Source organism: Muscardinus avellanarius, assembly GCF_963383645.1.
Source record: "Muscardinus avellanarius genome assembly, chromosome: 8".
Classification (NCBI taxonomy): Eukaryota; Metazoa; Chordata; class Mammalia; order Rodentia; family Gliridae; genus Muscardinus; species Muscardinus avellanarius.
The window spans coordinates 9,893,365-9,918,471 of NC_137794.1; the positions used below are offsets into that span (position 1 = coordinate 9,893,365).

The 25,107-nt window shown below is 39.7% G+C and overlaps 1 protein-coding gene across 1 annotated transcript in view; it reads right to left on the reverse strand.

Moving 5' to 3' along the window:
* The window catches only part of PKHD1 (PKHD1 ciliary IPT domain containing fibrocystin/polyductin), a gene marked incomplete at both ends in the record, with an annotated part of 452,539 nt that overhangs the window by 223,639 nt on the left and 203,793 nt on the right, over nucleotides 1-25,107 (reverse strand). Inside the window, 4 exons of the mRNA XM_080700604.1 lie at nucleotides 3,571-3,705; nucleotides 6,152-6,257; nucleotides 9,438-9,550; nucleotides 19,736-19,866. Coding sequence (XP_080556730.1) covers nucleotides 3,571-3,705; nucleotides 6,152-6,257; nucleotides 9,438-9,550; nucleotides 19,736-19,866 — 485 coding nt within the window. The remainder of the gene's footprint in view (nucleotides 1-3,570; nucleotides 3,706-6,151; nucleotides 6,258-9,437; nucleotides 9,551-19,735; nucleotides 19,867-25,107) is intronic.

Here is a 25,107-nt window from a genome sequence, read left to right on the forward strand (position 1 = left end):
TTCCAGGCATTCTACTTCTGAGCTACACGCTCAGCCTCTTTTATTTTTATTTTAAAACAGTCTTGCTAGGTTGATGAGAGTTTAACTACTTGCTGAGGCCGTCCTCGAACCTGCGATCCTTGGATCTCAGTTTTCTAAGTACTGGAATTAAGACGTGCACCACTGCGCCTGGCTCACCCAGAACATTTACTTTTAAAAGTGGAACAAATACTTAGGAACAGTAATGTAGAGAATGAGAGGGTAAAGAAATAAATGAAAGCAGTTGCAGGCCTTCGAATTGTTCCAAGTAACGCTTAACAGTGCTAATGTGATTTCAACTTCATTAAGATAGGCAAGCATGTTAACATTTAAGGCCAATAACTGACATCAAAAGAGAGTAAATAACTTTCATATGAGACACTAGAAAAAAAGATACAGTGCAATGCAAGGCAAATCAGGTTAGAAAAAGCAGAAAAAATAACAAAATGACTTTCAAACTGAAAGCACAAAATAAGATGGTAGAAAATAAATACAAATAAATGGCAGACATCAGGATGTGGGTGGGAACTAAAACCACAAGAGAAAATGAGATTTCTTCCAAGGAATGCAAGTATATTGAGAAGAGAAGAGAACTTATGATGGAATTTACCTCTAGATGAAAAAGGAAATCCTCTAGAGGAGCAAAGAAGACAACCTAAAGGAGGAGAAAGGAGGGGGAAAGAGGAAAATCTCTAAAACACACAATGTACTTAAGCATATCGAAGTCAACCACTAAGCCAAGCAAGGGAAGGAGGGATGGGGAGGGAATGGGATGGGAGTTGTGTAGGGGTTAAATCGGTGATGTGTACATGTTTGTACACACAAGTTTTTTTTACCCCAATATGATATATGAATATAATGCACCAATAAAATAGTTTAAAAAAGGATAAAGGATCTCAACTGAGGAAGACAAGTTCACAAGTAATAGGGGAATTAGCCAAGTAAGACTGGAAGCCCCATTTTAAAGTAGATTGACCGTAATTTGTGGAAGGGTGTTCTAATTAGCTGAAATGTGAGTACAGCAGGTGTCAACAAACAGCCCCAACAAACTGAGATGTAGTGATGCTGCAGAGAATCTTTCCCATGTGTATTAAATTATTATATGTATCTTAATAAAACTTGATTGTGACAGCACCAATGATTACACAAGCATTCTTAAAGAAAAATATATTTTCTAATGGTGGAATAATTATGCATCTTCTAGAACTATGTCTCATTATCGCTGCTTCTAGCAACCAATATCGGTGTGAGGATCTGACTCCCTGATATTTGTATGCTCTAAATTAAATGTGGGCAAGAGGTCTGAAAATGTAAAGGTCAAATCTGAATTTCTTAATTTCCCAGAGGAAAGGCAGACATGACAGCCAGATGCTGACATCAGTTCTATAACTAGGATGACGTCAGCCACCATCTCTTTTGTATGTCTGTGTTTGTGTTTTGTTGTTGGTTAAGTAGCTGACACCAAATAGTTTCTCAAATCAATCTGAGAAATGTGATAATTAAAGACTAATGGAGGTAGGTGTGGTGGTACCTGCCTGTAATCCTAGTACTTGGGAGACCAAGGCAGGAGGATAGCAGGTTCAAGGCCAGCCTCAGCAACTTAGTGATGCTAAGTGCTGTTTCTAATTTAAAACAATAAATAGGGCTGGGAGTGTAGTTCAGAGTTAGAATGCCCTAGGTTTAATCCCAGTTCCCTCCCCCAATAAAGAAAGAAAAATATCTTTAAAGGATATTTTCTTTGTTTATTTTAATCTTGGGATTTCTCAGAATGTTTATTAATTTTTCTTTTCTAGAATGGATTTTATTGTGTATTTTTAGGTTAACAGCATGATGTTATAGGCTATACATAGATGGTAAAATGCTTACTATGGTGAAGTAAATTAATGTATCGTCTCTCAGAGTTAATATTTTTGACAAAATATCTACTTATTTTTAAAAATCACTAATATAACACAACTTTATTAACTATAGTTCACGTTATAAGCTGTCTAGGATTTGGGGGAGTACGGGGAATGGTAAGAGTAGATGTTGGTGTCCACACTAATAAATGTTCATTGTAAAGTCATTTTCCACACGTAATCGAGAGAGATTGATCAGGAGTTGGGAGGATATCAAAGTGGTTCTAGTTCCACAATATTGGGAATGAATCTTGGCCATATTTTGACTTCCCAAAGCTTCTATTTCTTCATCTATAAATTCAGGAGTTCTAACTAGATAGTATCTAAGTAAAAATTAGCTCTGAAATTCTACGGCTTGAAGATTTGGGTGACTGGCCAAAATGTAGACTTGTTCAGAACAAAACTGTCCCATACTTTGCATGAGGAGACTCTTGTCTTGCACTTTTAAAGAGTCTAAAGAGTACAGGGTGCCATGGTACACCCCTGAAATCCCAGTACTTGGGAAGCTGAGACAGGAGGATGGCAGGTTCTAGGCCAGCCTCGGCAACTTAGAGAGGTACTCAGCCACTCAGTGAGACCCTGCTTAAAAATACAAAATGAAACAGGGCTGAAGGTATCTCAAAGGTAGAACATCCCTGGTCCCAATCCCCAGTAACCCCTCCCTACACACAAACACACACACACACATAAAAAATGAAACAGGGCTGAAGGTATCTCAAAGGTAGAACATCCCTGGTCCCAATCCCCAGTAACCCCTCCCTACACACAGACACACACAGACACACACACACACACAGACACACACACACACACACACACGCATGCGTGCAAATGTCTAAAAGACCGAGTTGCATTGCGTTGCTAGTCAATTACACCTCAGGCGTGTGATTACTTTGGATTATCTCATGATAAGCACCCTTTTGTCATGATTTGTATCTTAATTTATGTCACTCTGCCATTAATTATGATGTCTATTTAGCATCAATTAAGATACTGGCAGCATTAATTTATCAGGACAGTGGGTTACTTGATTTGATGGGCATCTTGTTTTCAGCATCTACTCTAAGGTTATTTATGAGAAGTGTAAGAGCCCTAGATCTACAAAATCATCAAATGTCAATCAAGTCGCATCCTCTCCCAAAAACTATGCAATCTGAAAAGAAGACTTGTCTCTCAAGGTGGCGACCCTGTAGGAAAAAAGGAAGAACTGCCAGGTATTTACCTACTGAAAGGATCATTCAAAAGAGCTTCAACAATGGGAAATTGAGAACCAAATATAGGAAGATGTAAGTCAATGAGAAGATTATTTTAGTCATAATATTTATATCTATAGCTATGAAATAAAATATCCAGTGGAAGTACAAGAATCAATAGTTATCACTTAAATTTCAATTGGATAACATATATTCTTTGTCTCATATACATTCTGTTGTAATTTATATGGACACATCTCTGAAACCCTGAATATATTTAAATTTTATTATTAATAATATCACTGTTAAAAATAAAAAATAAAATATCTCTTACTTTTACCAATTGAATATAAGATTTACTGAGGAATGCTACTGATTATATATCTTGAATCATCAGGGAGACCGGTATATATGATTCAGTTTTGATGGACAGCCTAAAACAACCTTACCAAGGCACTTACCTCGTGGGTAAAATGACCAAGTAATAAGCTGTCAGTTACTGAAGTATTTGCATCACTTTCCAAGATGTCAATTCCAAAATCTCTGCATGAATAAACTTGGAAGTTTTTCAGGTGAAGATTGCTACTTCTAAAAATCTATAAAATAGCAGCAAATGTTATGGCAAAGGTCCGAAGCTGGGCTTTTCTCGCAGACTTCCCGAAGCTTCTTTAATTATTGATTGAGTATAAATAAGCACGCTATGCCATATTTAAGCAGCCTTTGCCCATCAATATCAGTACAGGCATCCCCAAGTTGCTGTGAGGTCAGCACTAACTAGTCCCCTTTGGTAATACCCACTCTATACTTTTCATTTGCGTCATAATAACCAATACATTACAAAGGTCAATGCGGATTCCCCACACACTTAAAACAGTCTTACTGCGGCCAGATCACACAGCATTAATACAGTATAACAGCATCCAAGAACTCCAGGGCTTCATATTTTCTTTAATATAGTATATATAAAAACTATGTACTTTCATAAGAGAAAGAAGTATACATACTTCTTTCAGGAGACTGAAAACATAAAATAAGTAATTCAGCATGATTACAGACTCAGTATGTATGAACTCAACATAGGTTACATGCATATATATTTATGGTACTTGGAAGAGTGTGCCCAAATGAGGATCAAGAATTAACAAAATTATTTTTGGTAGAATTGAAAGTCTCTACCATCCTGTATCCCAGTAAGATATATGACTACAGCCGGGCGTGGTGGCGCACGCTTGTAATCCCCGGGCTTGGGAGGCGGAGACAGGAGGATCGCGCTGATTCGAAGCCAGCCGCGCTAGCGTTGAGACCCTGATTCCAAATAAAAATATAAAAATAGGTCTGGGAGTGTAGCCCAGAGGTAGAAGGGCTTCCAGGAACCCCAGTGCCACCAAAAAAAAAAAAAAAAGAAAGAAAGAAAAAGAAGAAGAAGATATATGACTACAATGTACCAATAAAAATTTCTAAAAAGGAGTTGAATGAATCCCACTGGTCTTCGAGGCATGGCTCTGGATTTTCACCTAGCTCCAATTCATTCTGTGATCTTGGGGAAAAAAGGAGATCCGGCTTCTCTTAGGACCTGGTCAATCATCTTTCAAATCAGGATGGAGGTCAAGCAGAAAACTTAACACAGCCATTCCTATATTCAGTAAGTAGTATGTTTGAATTCACACTGTAAATAGAAGTCTCATATTAATGAATGCCAAGGTATCCTTGATTCATCACATTGACATGCTTCTACAAATCAGTTTTTTTGCTTAAATTTCCCATTATGTATGCATCTAAATCTTTTATTAAAATGGTAATTCCTTTTGAAGACACATTTATTTGAACAAAGAGGTATGATCTGAACGGGTAACTTGACAACAGTTGTCATCGAACTATTGACGTCCATAAATATGCCCAAAAAACACCTAGCATTAGCATTAGATAGGGAGCCTGCCGTTATTGGCTTTTTTTGTTTTGTTTTGTTTTTGTTTTTGTTTTTTTTTCTGTGCTAGGGCATTCTACCACTGAGCTACACTCCCATCCATTTTTTATTTTGTTTGTTTCTTTTTTTTTTTTCCATTTGGGAATAGAAAATCAGTAAGTTGCGAGGGCTACGTTAGAATCTGTGATCGTCCTGTCTCAGCCTCCCAACTACTGGCATTACAGGTATGTGCCGTCACACCCAGGTAAACCTGCTGCTTTTAAAGGAAGCTTATATGCTATAGCAAAAGGCACCTATTTTGGGTGTGAATAAAGTTTTTTCAGTGCGCTCACTTTTCTCTCTCCTCTAGAAGAATTACTTGGAATGTATAAAACTTGACGAGAAGGAGGTATTTTTCTCAACTCATTTCATGTAGAAATTGAAGGATTGCATTACTTCATTGGAATCTAACAATTTTTACTTGTGTGACTTTAGCAAGTATTTACTCCTAGAGAGTTTTATCTACAAAAAGAATAAAACAACTGTACACCTCACCCTAAAGCTAATATGATCAAATGAGAAAAAAGTGGGAAGAAAAGAATGGATGGACCTTGAAGATCTTTCCTGATTGTGAAACTCCAATGATGTAACATTATGTCACTGACAAAGAATTTGTTCATTCAACGTTCATTCCATATGCATTTCTGGTGCCACTGGATCTTTTTTTATTTTTTTTATTGGTGCATTATATTCATACATCATATTGGGGTAAAAAACTTGTGTGTATACATATGCCATCGGACCTTTAAAACTGTATAATAACATATCAGTGCTCTCTTCAGCAGCAAATGATTCTCCTTTAAATAAAGAATATGCAAAATAGGTGAGGTCAAAACAAGTAACAGTTTAATTTAAAAAATAAAGAAAGCCAAACGTTGTGGTCCATGCCTATAATCTCCATACTCGGAAGGCTGAGACAGAAGGATCACAGTGTAGAGGCCAGCCTCAGCAACTTAGCTAGACCCTATTTCCAAATAAAATGGGTCTGGGAGTATAGCTCGGAGATAGACTGCCCCTGAACTCAACCCCTAGGACCACAAGGGAGTAATAAATTTTTAAAAACACTAAAGAAACTTTACCTGGGCACCACCTGCACTTCCCCAAACCATGAAGTTCTGGAACAGAGCAGGGCCACTGTCATTGTCCCACGGTGGCTGAAATTTAGGATATACAAAGAGACCATACCTATAAAGCAAAATAAAGAGTAAAACTAATCCCATTGCTTGCTTTCTCATTGGAAGTACAAAAGTTTTCCTATATATGCTTTCATTTTTTAATTGGTGCATAATAATTGCATAGACTTACAATTTGGAATATTCTATAATTTGTATATTTTGTATAATTTGTATATTTTTCTATAATTTTGTATATTGTATAATTTGTATAATTTGTATATAATTTGTATATAGACCATATGATTTACTATATGGACCATAGGACCGTATATATATACGGTCCATATATAAATGATAGGATGTTCCAAATTAGGGTAAGCATATCTATGTCCTTAAACACTTATAGTTTCTATGTGGTGAGAACATCAAAATGCTCTCCTTCAGGTTTTAAAAATATTCAATACAGTATGATTATCTATAGTCACTCAACTGTGTAACAGAATACCCATACTTATTTTTCCCGTTTAACTGTGATGTAGTTGCCCTTCCCCATCTCTGCTAGTCACTATTCCAGTCTTAACTTCTATGAGAACATCTGCTTTAGATTCCACATATAAGCAAAAATACATGGTGCTTGTCTTTCTATGTCTGCTTTATTTCATTTAACGCAATGCCTTCCTGTTGTCACAAATGACAAGGCTTAAAAGCATTCTATTATATGTGAACATGTGTGTGTTGCATGTGTGTGTGTATGTGTGTGTGTGTCTAGGAATGAGCCCAAGCATGTTCCTATTTTACTTTTTACTTTGAGACAGGACCTCGCTAGTATCACATCTTCTTTATCTATTCACCAATTGATGGACACTTGGGCTGATTCCATTTCTTTGCTCTTATAAACAGTGTTGCAGTAAACTCGGCTGAAGCTGCCTCTTCGATAGACTGATTTCATGGCCTCTGGACACACACCCTTTCGTAGGTTTGCTGGATTACATGGTAGTCCTACTTTTAATTTTTTTAGGAACCTTCATACTGTTCTCTGTAGTAAATTAGAATCCCACCAACAGTGTAAACGAGTTTTCCTTTTTTCCACAACCTCACCAAGCAGATATGATCTGAGATGGTAACTTGACAATAGCTTTTAGTTAACTACAGAGATCCACAAATGTGCCCATTGCCAAACAGATTCACTCTGTCTTTATGATCGTATCCATTTTATCAGCTGGGAGTGCTGTCTCACTGTGGCTTTGATTTGCCCTTCCTTGTTGATTGGTGATTTTAAGCAATTTTTCTTCATCGGCCTGTTGTACCTGTTGGCCATTTGCATGTCTCTTTCTGAGAAACATCTATTTCATTCGATTGCCCATTTTTCACTTGGATTATTTGACGTTTTGCTATTAAGTTGTTTTGTGTGCCTTTTATATTCCGAATATAAAAACCTCACTGGAGAGAAAAGTAGTGAATAGATGAGGGCGTGGAGAGAATGCCAAGTCTAGACGCCTCTGTTACCTTCACTGGCCATCCCTCTGCCTTCCCAGTCTGTCACTCTGATGAGGCTCCTGGACCTAACAGAACACAGATTGTCCTGCTTCTTGCTATTCTCCACCCCTCTAAGTCCACCGCTTCTCAGAAGAGAGAATACCAGCACTGTAGTACCCTCAACTTTTGTTCTTTTATCTGCCGTGATGCTCTACCACGGTGCTCTGCTCTGGAAACTCCTTTCCTCGCATTCCAGAACTGCTAAGGGCTGCTGCATTAAAATTCCATCATCGTGATGATAATTTCATCACCGCTGTACTCATCCCAACCTCGGCTAGTACCTCCACATTGCCTGGCCATCAGTCATAATACTTACTCTGTATTTTCTTTCATAATAGCACTATTGAAATTATTATCATCATAATTATTTATAGCTCTTAAGTATTGAGTTCCTGTTATATTTCAAGTGTGCTTTCCCATGCATTAAAACATTTCTGGCCTTCACATCGAGCTTTCCATGTTGATTGGTCCCCATTTTACAAATAAGAACCTGACCCTTATAAAAAATATTTTACCAGTAAAGTTAGGATTTGAATCAGGCCTGACTCTGAAGTCAGCATTTTACACGTGCCTCTTAATTCTAGACTCTTATCTTGTTTCCCCAGGTCCCTGCTCTTGGTAGGTAGCCCTTCTATTTAACAAAGCCTTTAATTTAATTTGTGTGTGTGTGTGTGTGTGTGTGTGTGTGTGTGTGTGTGTGTTACTGGGGATGGAACCCAGGGGACTTATAACTCCATGCGACACCTCCAGACCTATTTCATATTTTATTTGGAAAAAGAGCCTCACTAAGTTGCTGAGAGCCTCACTAAGTAGCTAAGCCTGGCTTTGAACCTGCGCGATCTTCCTGTCTCAGCCTCCCAAGTACTGGGATTACAAGCGTGCGCCACCATGCCCAGCTCTATAACAAAGACTTTTTTTTTATTGGTAGTACTGGGGTTCCTGGAAGCCCTTCTACATCTGGGCTACACTCCCAGACCTATTTTATATTTTTATTTAGAAACAGGGTCTCTTAAGCCAGCACGGCTGGCTTCGTACCTGCGCGATCCTCCTGTCTCCGCCTCCCAAGCGAGGGGATTACAAGCGTGCGCCACCACGCCCAGCAATAACAAAGACTTTGAACAGATTTCTTCTCTTCTTACAGTGAGCAGCCATGGGCAAAGAGCCTATTATCCAGGGCTGATCTCTCTGCTCCCATCCTAAACCAGGCCCTCAGCTTCCCAAGGGTTTTTCGCATTACCAGGTGCACCAAATCTCTTGGATATTTAATTGCTTTCTCTGTTGAATCCCCTCTAGCCACAAAAGGCACATTCTTTCCTGCAGCTTTCTCAAGTGACTCCTTTCTCTTCCCCTCACCAACAAACATTTATGATCCAAAATGCTTACACAGTTACAACAGCCAAAACAAGCAGGCATTCTAAGTGCCTATCAATAAATAAATGAATGGATAAAATATGACATATACTTACAATGTAATGTTGCTCAGCCCTTAGAAAGGTTTCCTGCTCTTTCTGATAATGTAGATGAATCAGAGGACACTGCTCTGGGTGTGTATATCATACCTTAATAAGGTGACTTGAAAAATATTTACACGGTAGCATCACTAACTATCAAACAAATGCCAAAATGTTATGCCTTCTTTGTTATCATTCCACAGAAAAACACTAAATCCCAAGCGTGATACTCAGAATGCATATGGATTTTTTTTAAAAGTTACCTTGTACAAGAATGTGCCATGTTCTGAGTGAATGACAGGAGTGGAGCCTGTGATATTTGGTTCGTCACAAGATGGAAAAAGTAGCCGTAACCAGCAGCGTGCACTCTGTTCCCCTGCGGAAATTAAGGGTAGTTAAAAAAAAAATAGATGGTCCGTGTGTATGCAGGATGCTGAGAAAGACAAACTCTTATTTACAGTGATTGTACTTTTAATTCACTTTCTGTTAAGATATGCTGACACTTTTGTGGATTCGTTGTGTTGATTTTACCCCCACTTTGCCCCAGGATCAGAATTTTCTCCCATTCCCTCTCCTCCAGGCACTTAGCCTAGACCACCATTTGCACATCTGGACAACCCAACCAGCATCCCAGGGCCCCCTTGTCAGCTTCTGCAGTAGGGAGCTGACCTGTTATACCCAACCTATTCCAGAGCATCTCCTCTGTGCTATATGCAAGATACGTGACATTCTTGGAGTCAAAACTGCACGGTGTTCTCTCTAGTATTTAGAACAAACCGGTAATGTGGCTGTGGGCTAAAGGTCATGAGATGGAGCTAGCCAAACCTTAGGGCTAAAGCACACTGGCTGAATTCAAGTGCAAGCAAAATGTATTTCTTTTTGTTTCTTTTCTTTTTTTGGTGGTACTAGGAATCAAACCCAGGGGTGTTCTACCTCTAAGCTGTACCCCCGACCCTTTTTATTTTTTTATTTATTTTGAAACAAGGTCTCTCTGAGTTTTGGGGGTTCTCACTAAGTTGCTGAGGCTGGGCTCTAACCTTGAATATGTAATCCTCCTGTCTTAGCCTCCTAAATACTGGGATTGAGGCATGAGCCACCATGTCCAGCTTTTTAATGTACTCTTGTATTGCTTAGATTATTAAATTGCCTTACTATTTCTTTTTTTTCTTTCTTTTTTTTTTTTTTTTGGTGGTACTGGGGTTCCTGGAAGCCCTTCTACCTCCGGGCTACACTCCCAGACCTATTTTTACATTTTTATTTGGAAACAGGGTCTCCTAAGCCAGTGCGCACAGCTGGCTTCGAACCTGCGCAATCCTCCTGTCTCTGCCTCCCAAGCGCGGGGATTACAAGCGTGCGCCACCACGCCCGGCTGATTTCTTTATAGAACTTTCTATCAAAATAATTTAGAGTTTTTTCATATACTTATATAAAATCTAAATTCTCCACTGGACCATATGAGTTTAAAAATCTAATTCTGGTCAAACTGAACACAATGAGATCGATTATACATTCCATGAACTATCTCAATAAGCTCATCTCTATGTAATACACTCTAAGAAAACCGACTCCCTAAAGGATATGATACTGTATGCAATGTATTTTACTTGGCCCACTCAATGTCTGCAGAAAACTTTTATTTTGTTTTCAAAATTTTAAAATTAGGAGACATAATATAAAAATTCAAACTTTCAGCTTTTCTGAACCTAAATTTTTATGGGATGGCCATAAATCAGCTGGAAGTAAAAAAGATACCTCCTGACTACAGACTATTCTTCCATAGTCTTTCTTCCTACCTGGCTTTATTTATGAACGATACGTACCACTGGACTTGAGGTGCCAGATTCAAGAGTCTCATTTTTCTCTGAATTTTGTGAGTTACATATTATTATTACAACCATCAAAAGAAACCAAAGCTCAGAAGTGTTGAGTAACTTTCCCAAAGCCATAGAATCAATAGTTGTCAAAGCCATCTTCATCTGAGTTCAAGAGCGGAAATGTCTAAGACGGTTATGTAGGATAGAGAAATGGAGGACTGACTCAGAACAAGGACGCCAAAGTCCAGGCGAAAGTGGACAAGCACAATAGTGGAGCACGAAGCCAAGGTCTGTCACCAGGTGGAAGGGACAACGTGCATTCTCTACAGCCTGCAAAGAACAACAATGTTCTTTGCGGTAATCAGTGTATCCTGGGCATTCAAGTGAGAGAAATTAACTATACAAATAAGCCAGCTGCTTCAGGAGTGTATTTATAGTCACTATAAGAAAGTACATTACTTATAATCCCAGCATTTAGGCAGGAGGCTGAGACAGGAGGATTGAAGTTCTCAGACAGCTTCAGCTACTTAGTGAGGCCCTTTGAAAATCATGGAGACCCTGTTTCAAAAATAAAAAGACTAAAAAATAGGGCCGGAGGTGTAGCTTGGAGGTAGAATGCCCCTGGGTTCCATCCCCAATATAATAGTAATAATTAATAATAATAATAATAATAATAATAATAATAATAATGAAAGAATAAAAAATCGGACTGGGTGTATAGCTAGGAGGTAGAATGCCCCTGGGTTCCATCCCCAGTGCCAAAAAAAAAAAAAAAGAAGAAAAACAAAGCACATTAGCCCACCAGGCATCAGGTAATCTGGTAGACAGAACTGGGGTAAGTATTTAGTGTTTGAGATTGCTACATAAATAAAGATCTCTTGAAAATTAGCATCCTTTCAGGTCAAATTTAACTAAGGAGTTTCTCTTTTCACACCTAAAATTCAGAGAAAATAAAATCCCTTTGACCCTCACCATGTGGCCTGGAGTGGTGGGGTCAGGAGTGGTGTCTTTCTCAGCTCCAAGTGCAGAGAAAGACGCATGGGTAAGAAGGTGAGACATGTTCCAGTCCTTGGCAGGACGATGTGGCATTTCGTTTCACATATTGCTGAGGTTTTAGGACCCCTCTGTTAACGTATTCATTCCCTTTTACTGGTAGCTCTTCTCTATTTTTTACCTTAGGCTGAGAAAGTTCATTTTATTGTACAGTGTTAGTCATTCTAGAGTAATATTTGTATTGATTTTAACTCCTCAATGAATGACTACAGGTCTTATGAAAAGTAGCTCTCTGGACCTAGGTGGTCCACTGGCCATTACAGTGTAGCCAAACCTCTACAGAAAGGGAAGTTGGAGATTCTATTCCTTGTAGAGGTGCCTATGTTCCACAAAACACACACACACACACACACACACACACACACACACACACACACACACATCCCAATGGTAAGTCCATATGTTGAGAAAAAATTGAAATAGGTTGGTAATTGTTTCCTTTTGGGGGTTGTTAGGGATTGAACCCAGGGCCTCACACATCCTAGGTAAGTGCTCTACCACTGGGCTACAGCCCACTTTTGTTTCTTAGTTTGGTTTTCAGACAGTCTCACTAAGTTGCGCAGGCTAGCCTCTAGTTTGTAATCCTTCTGCCTCAACCTGCCACATAACTGGATTACAGGTACATACCACTGCACCCAGCTGAAATGAATTGTTGTAAAATCGACAATAATCAGCTCTGGCCTCCTGGAAGAGGGGAAACCAATGCCCAGCCACAGGACGCCTTTCCTCTGCAGGGCAGTGTGAGCCAGGGCCAGAGTCTACCCTACACCTGCAGTCTGACCGCAGGCAGCCACCAGGACCGCAGGGAACCTGTGCTGTGGGCACAGTCCTCCTGCTGTCAGATGAGATGCAGCTTGTGGTTCACTGTGGACCCCAAAGTTTCCCCCACCCTAATTATTTGTAAAGGATAGCTATTCCTCATGACTTTCACTCAACACACAATGTTGTTGTTTTTTCCTTTTATGGACTAGTTGCCCATTCTTTACTGTAATTCATCATTATTATTTTGTATGTGTTGGGGGGAACTAGGAATTGAACCCCAGGGCATTTTACCTCCCAGATACACCCCCAGCCCTATTTTATGTTTTATTTTAAAAGAAGGTCTTGCTAAGTTGCTGAGAGCCTCGCTAAGTTGCCGAGACTGGCCTCCTCAAACCTCCTCCCATCTCAGCCTCCTGAGTACTGGGATTACAGGTGTGTGCCACCATGCCCGGTCCACTGCATCATTTTGCATACTGAGTACTTCCTTTACAGTTCCAGTCACAGGTCTCACTACATAGTACTCAGCAAAAGTGACTTGGGGTTATAATTCAATATTAAGCTGAAATATTATTCAAGATGTTAAACTGACTTCAGATAATCAGGGCCATCTCTGAGATTTCAATGATCTTAGGGCATCATAGGAGGGTGAGGTAGTTTTCAACCAAGGCTACTTTTATTTTCCAAGGAACATTTGGAAATCTTCAGAGACATTTTAGATTGTTACAACTCAGAGAATAGAGGAAAACGCTGTTGGTATTCAGCAGATAGAGTCCAGGGAGACTGCTACACAGAGGACAGCCACTACAAAGAATTATCTGGCCCAAAATGTCAGTACACCCACAGCTGAGAAACCATGGCCTACAGTCTACACTGAATCGATGAGTTATCAAAATAACACCTGCCCACTTTCCAGCAGCCTACATCCAAATACTGATAGAATTCAGTATTTCCAATCTCAATATGAAAATATGGTCAATTATAATAAGAATACCTTCACAACAGTCTTTACAAGGAGGATGTTTATATCTTTTAGAATAATCAAATCTAGCATTAGGTATTACAAAAAGAATATTTATTACCATTAAAACAGTTATTTCAATTTTACCCTGTGCTACAACACAGCGTACACACTTAGGGCCCTTAGCCTCAAGAAGAATCACTGCCTCTCGCTTGGCAAATACAGTGCCCAATATATTTTATTCATCACAGATACGGGAAGGAGTACCGCACCTACGGTTCTTAGTCATGACTAGACAACTAAAACATTTCCCAGCATAGCACACATAATGCTCCACCTGCAGATAGCCTGTGCCTAGTGTCTGAATCTCTAGCACACAGATGAGCAATCCTAGGACTCTCACCTAAGAGCCATAGATACCCAAAGATTGGGGGAGGAGGAACTTCTTAGACACCCACCTTTTCTGCAAATATACAAGAAGAAACACACAGCAGAAGCTAAAAGTGACCACCTCGCTTGGATACACACCTCTTTCTCATTTCCAATGAAATGCTAGATCCTTATTGAGACTTTAGTAGCAGAAAACTTCCCAATATTTCAAGTTTATATTCCAGGGCCTACATCCTTATTCATCAAGATTACCAGCACCGGGGCTCGGGAAGCCTGAGTTTTCGGTAATGAATGGATTTGTTGAATCATCTGCCCCACCATCATGGTAGGAATGGAACCTCTGCATGATTGCAAGTAAATACTGTCCCAGTGCATCTCTAGTTGGGCAGGCGATGGCAGCTGTGGCCTTCCCTCAGCCGGTAAGGTTCCCTTTTCATATATAAGAAGCACATCAACATTCGGCTCACATTTCTTCCTGGCCCTTTTGCTCTCAGTTCCAATTGGGTATGCTACAAACGATTCCTGAAGAAACCACATATTTATGCAGGCAGCCAAGGGCTTGCGGGGATGGGTTTAAGGCAAGCAGGGAATTTCGTGTGGAAATCAATTCTTTGCGGAAGTCAATGTATTATGGACATTCAAGCAAGAGAAATTCCAGAGAGAAATTAACTGCCCAAGTAAGCCAGCTCCTTGAGGTGTGCACCTATAGGCACTACAAAAAAAAAAAAAGGCAAGTTAACCCTTCAGGCAGCTCTTAAATATGCATTACCTATTGAGTGGAGAGCGCTAGAGAGCTGAGGCTGGGCCTTTAAATACAGGATTCCTTACAAAATTGATTCACAAACCAGAACAAATTCCCCTCAAATTAAATGGACGTCTCCAAAGGGCTCTTCTTTGGGGTTTCTCCACAGACTATCCTAAACAGGAGTCAGCTCGTAGGAAATTTCCAAGGCCTACGTAAACACGGGGGCCTACACAGCTCTGGAAGTGATGCCGTTCAAGAGCAAAGACTCTCTAGCCTGAGGGGTAGGATAGGCTCACATGAGTTGTGATCATAGCCTGGCAAATGGAGCCTCTGGTCAGATATAAGGTACCCCTGGGAGAGAGCTGGAGCCGGAGAGGCTGCAGTTGCTGCGTGCACAGGCTGGGCACGAGGTGTTCTAGGGCAGTTCAGCCATGCATGGAAGAGACACTACCTACCTGCCTTTGAATCAGTGGCAAAGGCCTGCAAAGAAGCGTGGGAAGGAATGAAATGGCCCTCGGATCCCCCAAAAGGACATCTCCCTGAGTCTCCATTGGAAAGAAGGCACAAGGCTCAGCTTCCCCCACTCAGAGAAACCGCGCTGGATCTAATACAGCTGGAGCCTGGGCACAGAGACAGCTGAGCATGCGTGGATGGAAAAAGTAAAAAAATAAATAAAAGCTGGTGGTGTCTCCCTATAATCTTGGGAGACTGAGACAGGAGGATCTCAGGCTTGCAGCCAGCCTCAAGAACTTAGGGTGACCTTCAGCAACTTAGGGAGACCCTGTTTTAAAGTAAGAAATAGGAATGGGGATGTAGCTCAGAGTTAGAATTCTACTGGGTTCAATCCCCAGTGCCATAAAAATTATTAAAAATAAAAATAAAGGTGATATTGCACTTGAAATTTCTCTGAACTATGCAGGGTCAAAGGTAAGCGAACTGAAAAGGAGACGGACTAGAAGTCACCGTGACTTTCTGACACTGTGGCTGGGAGAAGGTCCTAGGCTCTGGGTCAGGACAATTCAGGAACAATATAAAACCTCAAACTATCGCAGAAACGGAAGGATCTCTTTCCCTCCCTGTCAGGCCAGGGATTTCAAAGGCAGATACACATACGTGGGGGAAAATGGCTGAAGCACCCAGTGGTGGTTGCCCAGACATGAGGATTAGGCCACCTTCTTCAAGCCCAAATAAATGATAATAACATCAAGGTAGGGTAATGTCCTAGTCCATGTCAAAACGAGGAGGCTGAGTGAAGGGCACACAGAAATGCTTATATTTTTGCAACTCTTCCTGAGTCTTAGATTATTTTAAAGTTAAAGACTTAAAATAAAAAGCCAGGCGTGGTGGCATAAGCTTGTAACCCCAGTACTTGGGAGGCTGAGACAGGAAGATCTCAGGTTTGTGGCCAGACTCAGGTTTGAGGCCCTCTGCAACTCAGTGAGACCTGGTTTCAAAATAAAGAATAAAAAATAGGGCAGGGGGTGTAGCTCGGAGGTCGAATGCCCCTGGGTTCCATCCCCAGACCCGCAAAAATAAAATAAAATAAAATAAAATAAAATAAAATAAAATAAAACAAACATGGTAACACAAGTTCAAATACAGTCCCTTAAGGGATCAGTCATGTATCAGGACATAAGAGCCACTGCCCATGGAACAGTTCCTCAGAGTACAGAAATCACACTCTCCTCAATACCGGACCACCCTAGGGAGGGTACTCTGCCTATCCCATCTCTCTCTGCTCCCCATATTATACACATACACATATACTTAGTGCTACTATTCTTAAATATTCCTTTGCAATAAAGGTTTATTTCTAGAATATATTCTTCAAACTACTCTGAGTAGCATACACACAAGATATACAGGAAACACTAACTTACCACGTCTCCAACAACTGAAATGACCGTCGATGATTCAAAGGGTCAAGGGAGCTCATAAAGCGTAGATATTTCTACATAGGCCCAGTTATCACTTAGATCTAAAGTAATGGCACATTCCAAACAAGAGAATACAAGAGACACGGCACAACAGAAAGCCAGAAACACAACTGAAAACCCAGGCTGGTCTTTGCAAGATCTAATATTGACAGATAAGTCTAACAGCATCTGAACGTTGCCAGACTGAACCCAGTAGAATTCTAACTCTGAGCTACATCCCAGGTCTTATTTTTCAGTCATAAAAATGATTATCATATATTCTTCTTCTTGACTTTCCTCCTATACCCATTTTTTGGTTACAGAATTATACCTGAATTCATTTCTTAAAATTAATATATTTTATAGAGTAACTGTTATGTTTTAGGTTTGTGCTAAGGTCTAAATTCTAATCTAAAAAAAAGAGGATAACAGAATTTTTGTGTGTGTGGTATTGTGGATTGAACCCAGAGGAGTTCTCCCCCGGGATACATCCCCAGTCCTATTTTACTTTTTATATTGAAACACGGTCTTGCTAACATTCCCAGGCTGACCTCGAGCTAGTGATTCTCCTGTCTTGGTCTCCCAAGTACTGGGAGACAGAATTTTAAGGTCATCAAAAATGAATATAAGCTGTATGTGATGGATGGCTATAATACCAGTACTTGAGAGGCTGAGACAGGAGGATCACAAGCTGGAGGCCGGCCTCAGCAACCTAATGATACCCTGTTTCAAAATAAATAGGGCTGGGGATAGAACTGAGAGGTAGAATGTCTCTGGGTTCAGTCCCTGGTAGGAAGAAAGAAAGAAGGAAGGAAAGAAAGAAAGAAAGAAAGAAAGAGAGGGAGGGAGTGAGGGAGGGAAGGAAAGGAAGAGAGAAAAGAAAAGAAAGAAAAAAAGAGAGAGAAAGAAAGAAAAAAAGAAATGAAGACAGGCAAATATGCCTAAAGAATTTGCATTACAGCTTATGCTAAAGCCACATTATCAAAACACATGCATTGTATATTTATTTATTTATTTATTTATTTATTTATTTATTTATTTCAGCACTGGGGGTAGAACTCAGGGGCATTGTATCTCCAAGCTATACCCTAGCCCTATTTTTTATTTTTATTTTATTAATTTATTTATTTTTATTTTATTTTTTATTTTTATTTTATTTATTTTTTGGTGGTACTGGGAGTAGAACCCAGGGGCTTTCTACTTCCGGGCTATACTCCCAGACTTATTTCCTATTTTATTTGGAAACAGGATCTCATTAAGTTGCTGAGAGCCTCACTAAGTAGCTGAAGCTGGCTTCAAACCTGTGCGATCCTACTATCTCAGCCTCACCAGAGCTGGGATTACAAGCATGTGCCACCACACCAGGCTCTATTTTTTAATTTATGAAACAGGGTCTCACTGAGTTGCAAAGGGCCTTGCTAAGTAGCTGAGCCTGTCTGCAAAACACGATCCTCTGGTTTCATCCTCCCAAATTGCTGGGATTACAAGCATGCGCCACCATGCCCAGCTGGCTTAATTAAAAAAAAATACATATAACAAAAAAGTAAATGAATAGAAATGGATGATATCAGAGGATAAACCAACAGCTGGTGGTGGACACAATTTTTCCACTGCTGATTAGGTATCTTTCTACAAGTTGGTCTACAAAGGCTCCCATGGCCCACTCGCTATTCAGGTGGTCCTGGTCCGCTGCACCTAGAGCCGGCTACACTTTTCTTCCTTCTAGCCAGTGGCCAGGACCCTGTCCTGCAGACACTGCGCTACCTACCCAGTGATGCAGAAATTCCAGCCTCCCACAGAGAGGTGAGCTGGGCAACCCACAGGGTTCCTCTCCTATAGGCGTTCCAGTGTAGCCAAGACTCTGCTAACCAGGAAAGTACATTTGAAAAAATGGTTCTTTGGGCCCCAGAGTTTGTGAGCAAAGATGCACAAGAATCTCTGTCGTGACCAACAGGTCAAACAGGACTTGTGTAGAGCTTGGCCTCTTACGATCCATACAGTTCTGTCTCCTTTCCTTGCTGACATATTAGCCACCCCCATTAGGCACCTAAAACAGTGTGTAAGTGCTGTGCTTGGAATAAACACAATTAAGAGTCTAAGGCGGGTTGAGCAGATAACCACAACTTTTACCAGGGGTTATTCAGCTGAAAGCAATTAAAAACAGATGCTCAGCGAGAAAGAAGCCCATCCTCTGAGCTCCTCCGAAACTTGGTGTAATTGTTAGGACACAGTACATGCGCAGAGCAGCGCCCTTGGAGAGCAAGGCCCTTAACGCCATTCATGTCGTTCAGGGGATCAAATAATTAGAAGGGGAAAATCTAAATGGCCTTCCAGTCTTCTGATGCAATTCCTCATCCACAGATCTATGGTTTACTGGACCCAGGAAAAATAACTTTTCATTAAGAATTTACCAAGAGAAGTTACTATTAAGTTGTACCAAGTAATGAGATAAAAAAAAAATTAAGAGCATGAAAGTATACTTCCTCCTCCTGAAATATGACATCTCATATACCTTATGATTCAGTTTTGAACACGCTTATAAAGGTAATTAATATGGCCACATTGACATGGTAAAACAGCAACAGTTTAGTAAGCAACTGGATTGGAATAAAGAGATTAAAAATGAGCTCTTACAATGAATAATTCAAGGAAGAGATTTTACATTTTTTTAATCTAAATGACCAGAAAATGACCAATATCTACTTTGTTTTGCTCATAAATAATGACTCAAAGAGTTTTTATAGGAATTTGGAGGAGATGTTAATTTATTCTAAAGTGCTTATTTAACACAAAATTAATTTCTTGATACCAATGTGCAGCAAGCAAACCTTCCAAGCCATATTACTGCTGCTACTCCAATAAGCTTTTGGAGGGAACTTCATGGCCCCTCAGCGCTGAGCCTTCTGCCGGATCAAGCTCTTACCTCGATGATGTTGGTGGGGCTACGGATATAGATGCCTGATGGTGTCAACATTTCAGGACTGGAGAGTCCCTCGGCACCAGAAACACCGGTGATCACGTTGTTTCTTATCATATTTCCCTGTTCTGACCAGTCTAATTAAAATAAATGAATGAATAAATAAATAAATAAATCCTAGGGGATTCATAAACATAGCTAAAATATATATAACTGGACACTTTTGATTGTACTAATAAATCATAGCTCCCAGCAAATATTTTATATATATACATACATATATACACGCACACACATATATATGTATATATATATATATATATATATATATCTTTTGAAAACATTTAATATGCTCAATACATTGGAGACATCTAACATTTTGTCATCAGGGTTGTCTCTAAAATATATGATACATTAAAATGGACTATAATAGATTAAAAATCAAATTTACATATTTACCATTTTTTCTTCCGGAAACAGCCTCCCCTGAGAAATTACTTATCTCCATGCACATCCCTGAGAACAAAAGACCATGACACTTGAGCACATTTGATGTCACTCAGGAAAACAAGAGACACTGAGACATTTATTTTTCCCTTCTGGTGCTGGCTTCTTTCATTTCGTTTTTTACTTTCTTATCTATGAACCAGACAAAGGGAGAGAGATAGTATAGACCTTGCACTTCTGGAGTATTATGGAGCAGATGTTCAGTTTAATAAAAAGAAGAACAGAGAAACAGACCTTCTATTTTACCTTTTAGGAGGAATCTAAGAGGCGGTGTCCACTATCAAAAGCTACACAACCTGCGTCGGCCCGGCCTCTTCCCCGATGTTCAATTGGCCACAAATGAGCTGCATAGCTCCCTGCCCCTGGAGAGCTGGAATGTCCTGGTGGAACCAAGGACTCCCACACCCAATAGGAGAGAACAGATTGCTCAGGCCAAGTGACTCGGAGAGGGATTTGTCACCTACGTGGCGTCAGCAGTAGAGCAGAAGCCTACACTACTAGGTCTTCATGTACCCGAGCCTCCCATGTCCTTTCATGGTTCTGAGTCTGCAAACTTATTATGCATGAGATAGAGTACTTTATAATACATTAATAAGCAAATATTTTGCTTCTCGTATTTGCAAGACAACTGATGTCAGGAGCCTATAATTCACAATATCAAAGCACTGAAAGCTGAATTCCTCCTGCAGGTTTTCTTTTTTGCTTGATTAAAGTCTACCTCATATCATTGTTTTCTGCTAAAGGAATATTGTTAATATATCGCCTTGAATTTATGCTGGAGGTTTCACCCTTTTCCTTAATCAGAAATAAAGCAGGAATAAACAAAGCCAATGCTACCTCTGTTCTTTTGGCTTCCCTGTGGCTATCCTTCTCTAACCAAAGGATTTCTCTGCACCTGAGTATTTTCAGTATCCTTAACTCTTTGCCTTTTAGAGCTGGAATTTATTTCAAAGCAAGTTGATATGATCCGTATTTTCTTGCTAAATAGTTTTCCTCTCAGGATTAGAACCTTTATAGCTATTATCTCAACAGATTGCTCTTAAATGAAACATGCAATTTCCCATTGATCATATCACAGACTTAATTTGAATATAAAACACAATTTAACAAATACAGCTATATTTTTACCTTCAGTGAAAAACCTCTGATTTGCTTTTTTATTCTGATACCACCAGAAACCCTTGGGCTCATTAATTCACTCATTTCTTTCAACTGATGGACCTATAATGCCCCAGTTAATTTGCTAAGGGGTAAGGAAACCGTGTCCTCATGTAATCTGGTGGTAAAATGACACTAATCAGATGGGGTGGGTGATGGTGCATGGCTATTATCCCAGCTACTTGGGAGGCTAAGATAGGAGGATCAAAAGTCTGAGGTCAGCCTGGGCAAATTAGTGAAACCCTGACTCAAAACCATTGCGAAGACTGGGGATGTTGCTTAGTGGCAGAATATCCCTAAGTTCAATCTTCAGTACTTCCAAAAAAATGACATGACCAGAAATATAACATGTTAGCCAGGCGTGATGGTGCACACCTCTAATCCCAGTGCTTGGGAGGCTGATACAGGAAAATTACAAGTTTCAGGTCAGCCTCAGAAACAGAGATGCCCTCAGCAACTTAGCAAGACCCTGTTTCTCAATAAAATATAAAACAGGTGTGGGCAGGGAGCCCAGAGGGAGAATGTCCCTGGGATCTACCCTAGTGCCACAATAAAAGGAAAGAAAATGAAGGAGAAAGAAAAAATATGATATATAATATAAATCCAGAAGTGTGCATTGGTATTTAAAGAGCTTAAACTTGAATATGTGCAGCAAGGTTCTTGCAAGAAAGAATGAAAGGGAAAAGCTTCTGCAAAGGCCCTGAGACCGAAGAAAGTATGGTCTTTTGAAACAATAAAATAAAACAGATCGATGTCACTAGAGTACAAAGGAAGAAAGAAAAAAAGTCATGGCAAGTTGATTGAGATTAATTGAGGCAAAAGTCACTGAAGTGTCTTTTAAGCTACATCATAACTTTAAAATCATATCCTAACAGTAATATGGAGGATCCTCAGAAGAATGGAAACGAACTCACCATATGATTCAGCAATACCACTTCTGGGAATCTACCCAAAAGAAAGGAAACCAAACTACCAAACTAACGCATGCACATCTATGTTCATAGCTGCACAATTCACAATTACCAAACTATGGAACCAGCCAAGATGTCCATCAACAGATGAATGGATTACAAAACTGTGGGATATGTACACAATGGAATTTTACTCAGCCTTAAAGAAGAACACAGTTACATCATTCACAGGGAAATGAATGGAACTCGAGGACATTATGCTAAGTGAGGTCAGTCAGTCACAAAAATAAGAAATTGAATGTTCTCTCTAATGGGCGGAAGCTAGAGGGAAAACGAGTTATAGAAGGAACTCTAGATGAAGAAGGAGATTCTATAGAGGAGCAAATAAGGCGACCTAGCTGAGGGGATGGGAGGGAGGAAGAGGGAAATTCTTTAATGCATATGATGTACACTAATAAACATATAAATGTCAACCAGTAAGCCAAACATGAGAAGGAGAGATGGAGAGGGAATGGGGTGGGAACTGGGTAAGGGCTAATTGGGTGATGTGTGCATGTATGTCTCCACCATCTTGCATCCCATTAAGAGGTATGAATAAAATACACCAATACAAATATTTAAAAAAATAAATTCTTCTGTGTGCATGCGTGTCACCATCACTATGAATTACATTACGATGTGAGATAACAGAAGTATGTAGAAATAAAAATTAAATTTCTTAAAGGATATAAAGGCGAGCGGTGATATAATGCAAATGGAGATTTTTCAGGATAATTCTAGGTTTTTCAATGGACGCTGGGACAGGGAAATGCAAACAAGTGACTGCTTAAAAGATTCTGATATATGGGCTTCTTCAGCAAGTCACACCAGAAATAAAGTTCCTTAAATCCTTGGTCAACATCCAAGTTTTAAAATCTGTGAGACTACACATAGACATATTCATGGGACTTGGAATTGTGAAAATTTCTGGCAGCAGATTTTAAAACCTCCATTATATAGTTACTAACCTGCACTGAATTTTTAAAAGATCACTTCTAGTGTTCTGTAGTTTTCAATGTACAGGTCTTTTACTTCCTTGGTTAGGTTTACACCTATGTGTTTTATTCTTTTTGGAGCTATCACGAATGGAATTGTTTTCCATATTTCTTCTTTAGCTGATTGGTAATAAGTTTACAAAGGCGACATTAATTTTTTTAAGCAGATTTTGTAGCCAGCTACTCTGCTTAACTTATCGGCTCTATCAGTCTTTGAGTTGATCTTATTTGTTCTTCTAAGATTAATATGTCATCAGCTAATCAGAAGATGGAGAGACCTGAAAGGCTTTCCTTGTTCTGGGGTAGGTAGAATAGGCATCACCAAAATTATCAGACTACCGAAAGCAATATACAGATTCAATGCAACTCCTATTAAAATACCAGCATCATTCTTCAGATAGGTAGGGGGAAAAGTCCTAAAGTTCATATGGAAAAACAAAAGACCCAGAATAATCAAAGCAAATTTTAGCAACAAAAACCATACTGGAGGTATCATAATTCCTGACTCAAATTATACTACAAGTCTATAGTAATAAAAAACAGTAAGGTAGCCGGGCATGGTGGGCTTGTAATCCCAGCACTTGGAAGGCTGAGACAGGAGAAGCACCCAAGTTTGAAGCCAGCTTCAGCTACTTACTGAGGCTCTCGGCAACTTAGTGAGACCCTGTTTCCAAATAAAATAAAATAGGTCTGGGAGTATATCCTGGAGATAGAAAATCCTCTGGGTTCCACCCCAAGTACCACCAAAAAACAACAAAAAAAAAGAATTCAAATGATAATAAATGCTGGTGAGAATATGGAGAAATAGGAACTCTTATACACTGTTGGTGAAATTATTGGTTTTTTTTATTGGTGCATTTTTTTTACTGGTATCATTGGTGCATTGGTGCATTATTATTGGTGCAAATATAATGCATACATTTCATATATCCATTAAGGTATATGAAATTCTAAATTACCATGGCTGTTACAGAGATCAGTATGGCAGTTCTCTAAAAGACTGGGAATGGAGTCACCATATGACCCAACCATACTACATTTGGGCATCATCCCAACGGAATTGAAAACACGTTACTATACAGATGCATGTACTTCTATGTTTATGGCAATTACAATTCATCATAGCAAAACTATGAAACCAGCCTTTGTTTCTGTCAATAGACAAATGTATTATTAAATTATGGCATATACAGACAATGGATTTCTACTCAGCCAGAAAAGAAGAAGAAGGAGGAGGAGGGGGAGGAGAAGGAGGAGGAGGAAGAGGAGGAAAGGATAAGAGGAAGAGGAGGAGGATAAGAGGAGGAGGAGGAGGAGGAGGAATATAACCAGGCATGGTGGCGCACACTTGTGATCCCAGCATTTTGGAGGTTGAAACAGGTGGATCGTGGTTCACGGACAGCCTCAGCTACTTAATGAGGCCCTTTGCAACCCAGTGAGACCCTGTTTCAAAATAAAGAATAAAAAGTAGGGCTGCGGGTGTAGCTAGGAGGTAGAATGACCCTGGGTTCCATCCCCAGTAACACACACACACACACACACACACACACACACACACACACAATCATATCATTTGCAGGAAAATGAATGGAACTTAAGAATATTATGCTAAATGAAATTAGCCAGTAATAGGAAGTGAAGGGCCATATATTTTGACTCATATGTGGAAGCTGGAGAGAAACTGGGAAACAGTTTCTGGAAAACAGAAACTGGAAATTTCAGATAAATAAAGGGAGACACTAGTGGAATAGCAGAGGGGGATCAGGGA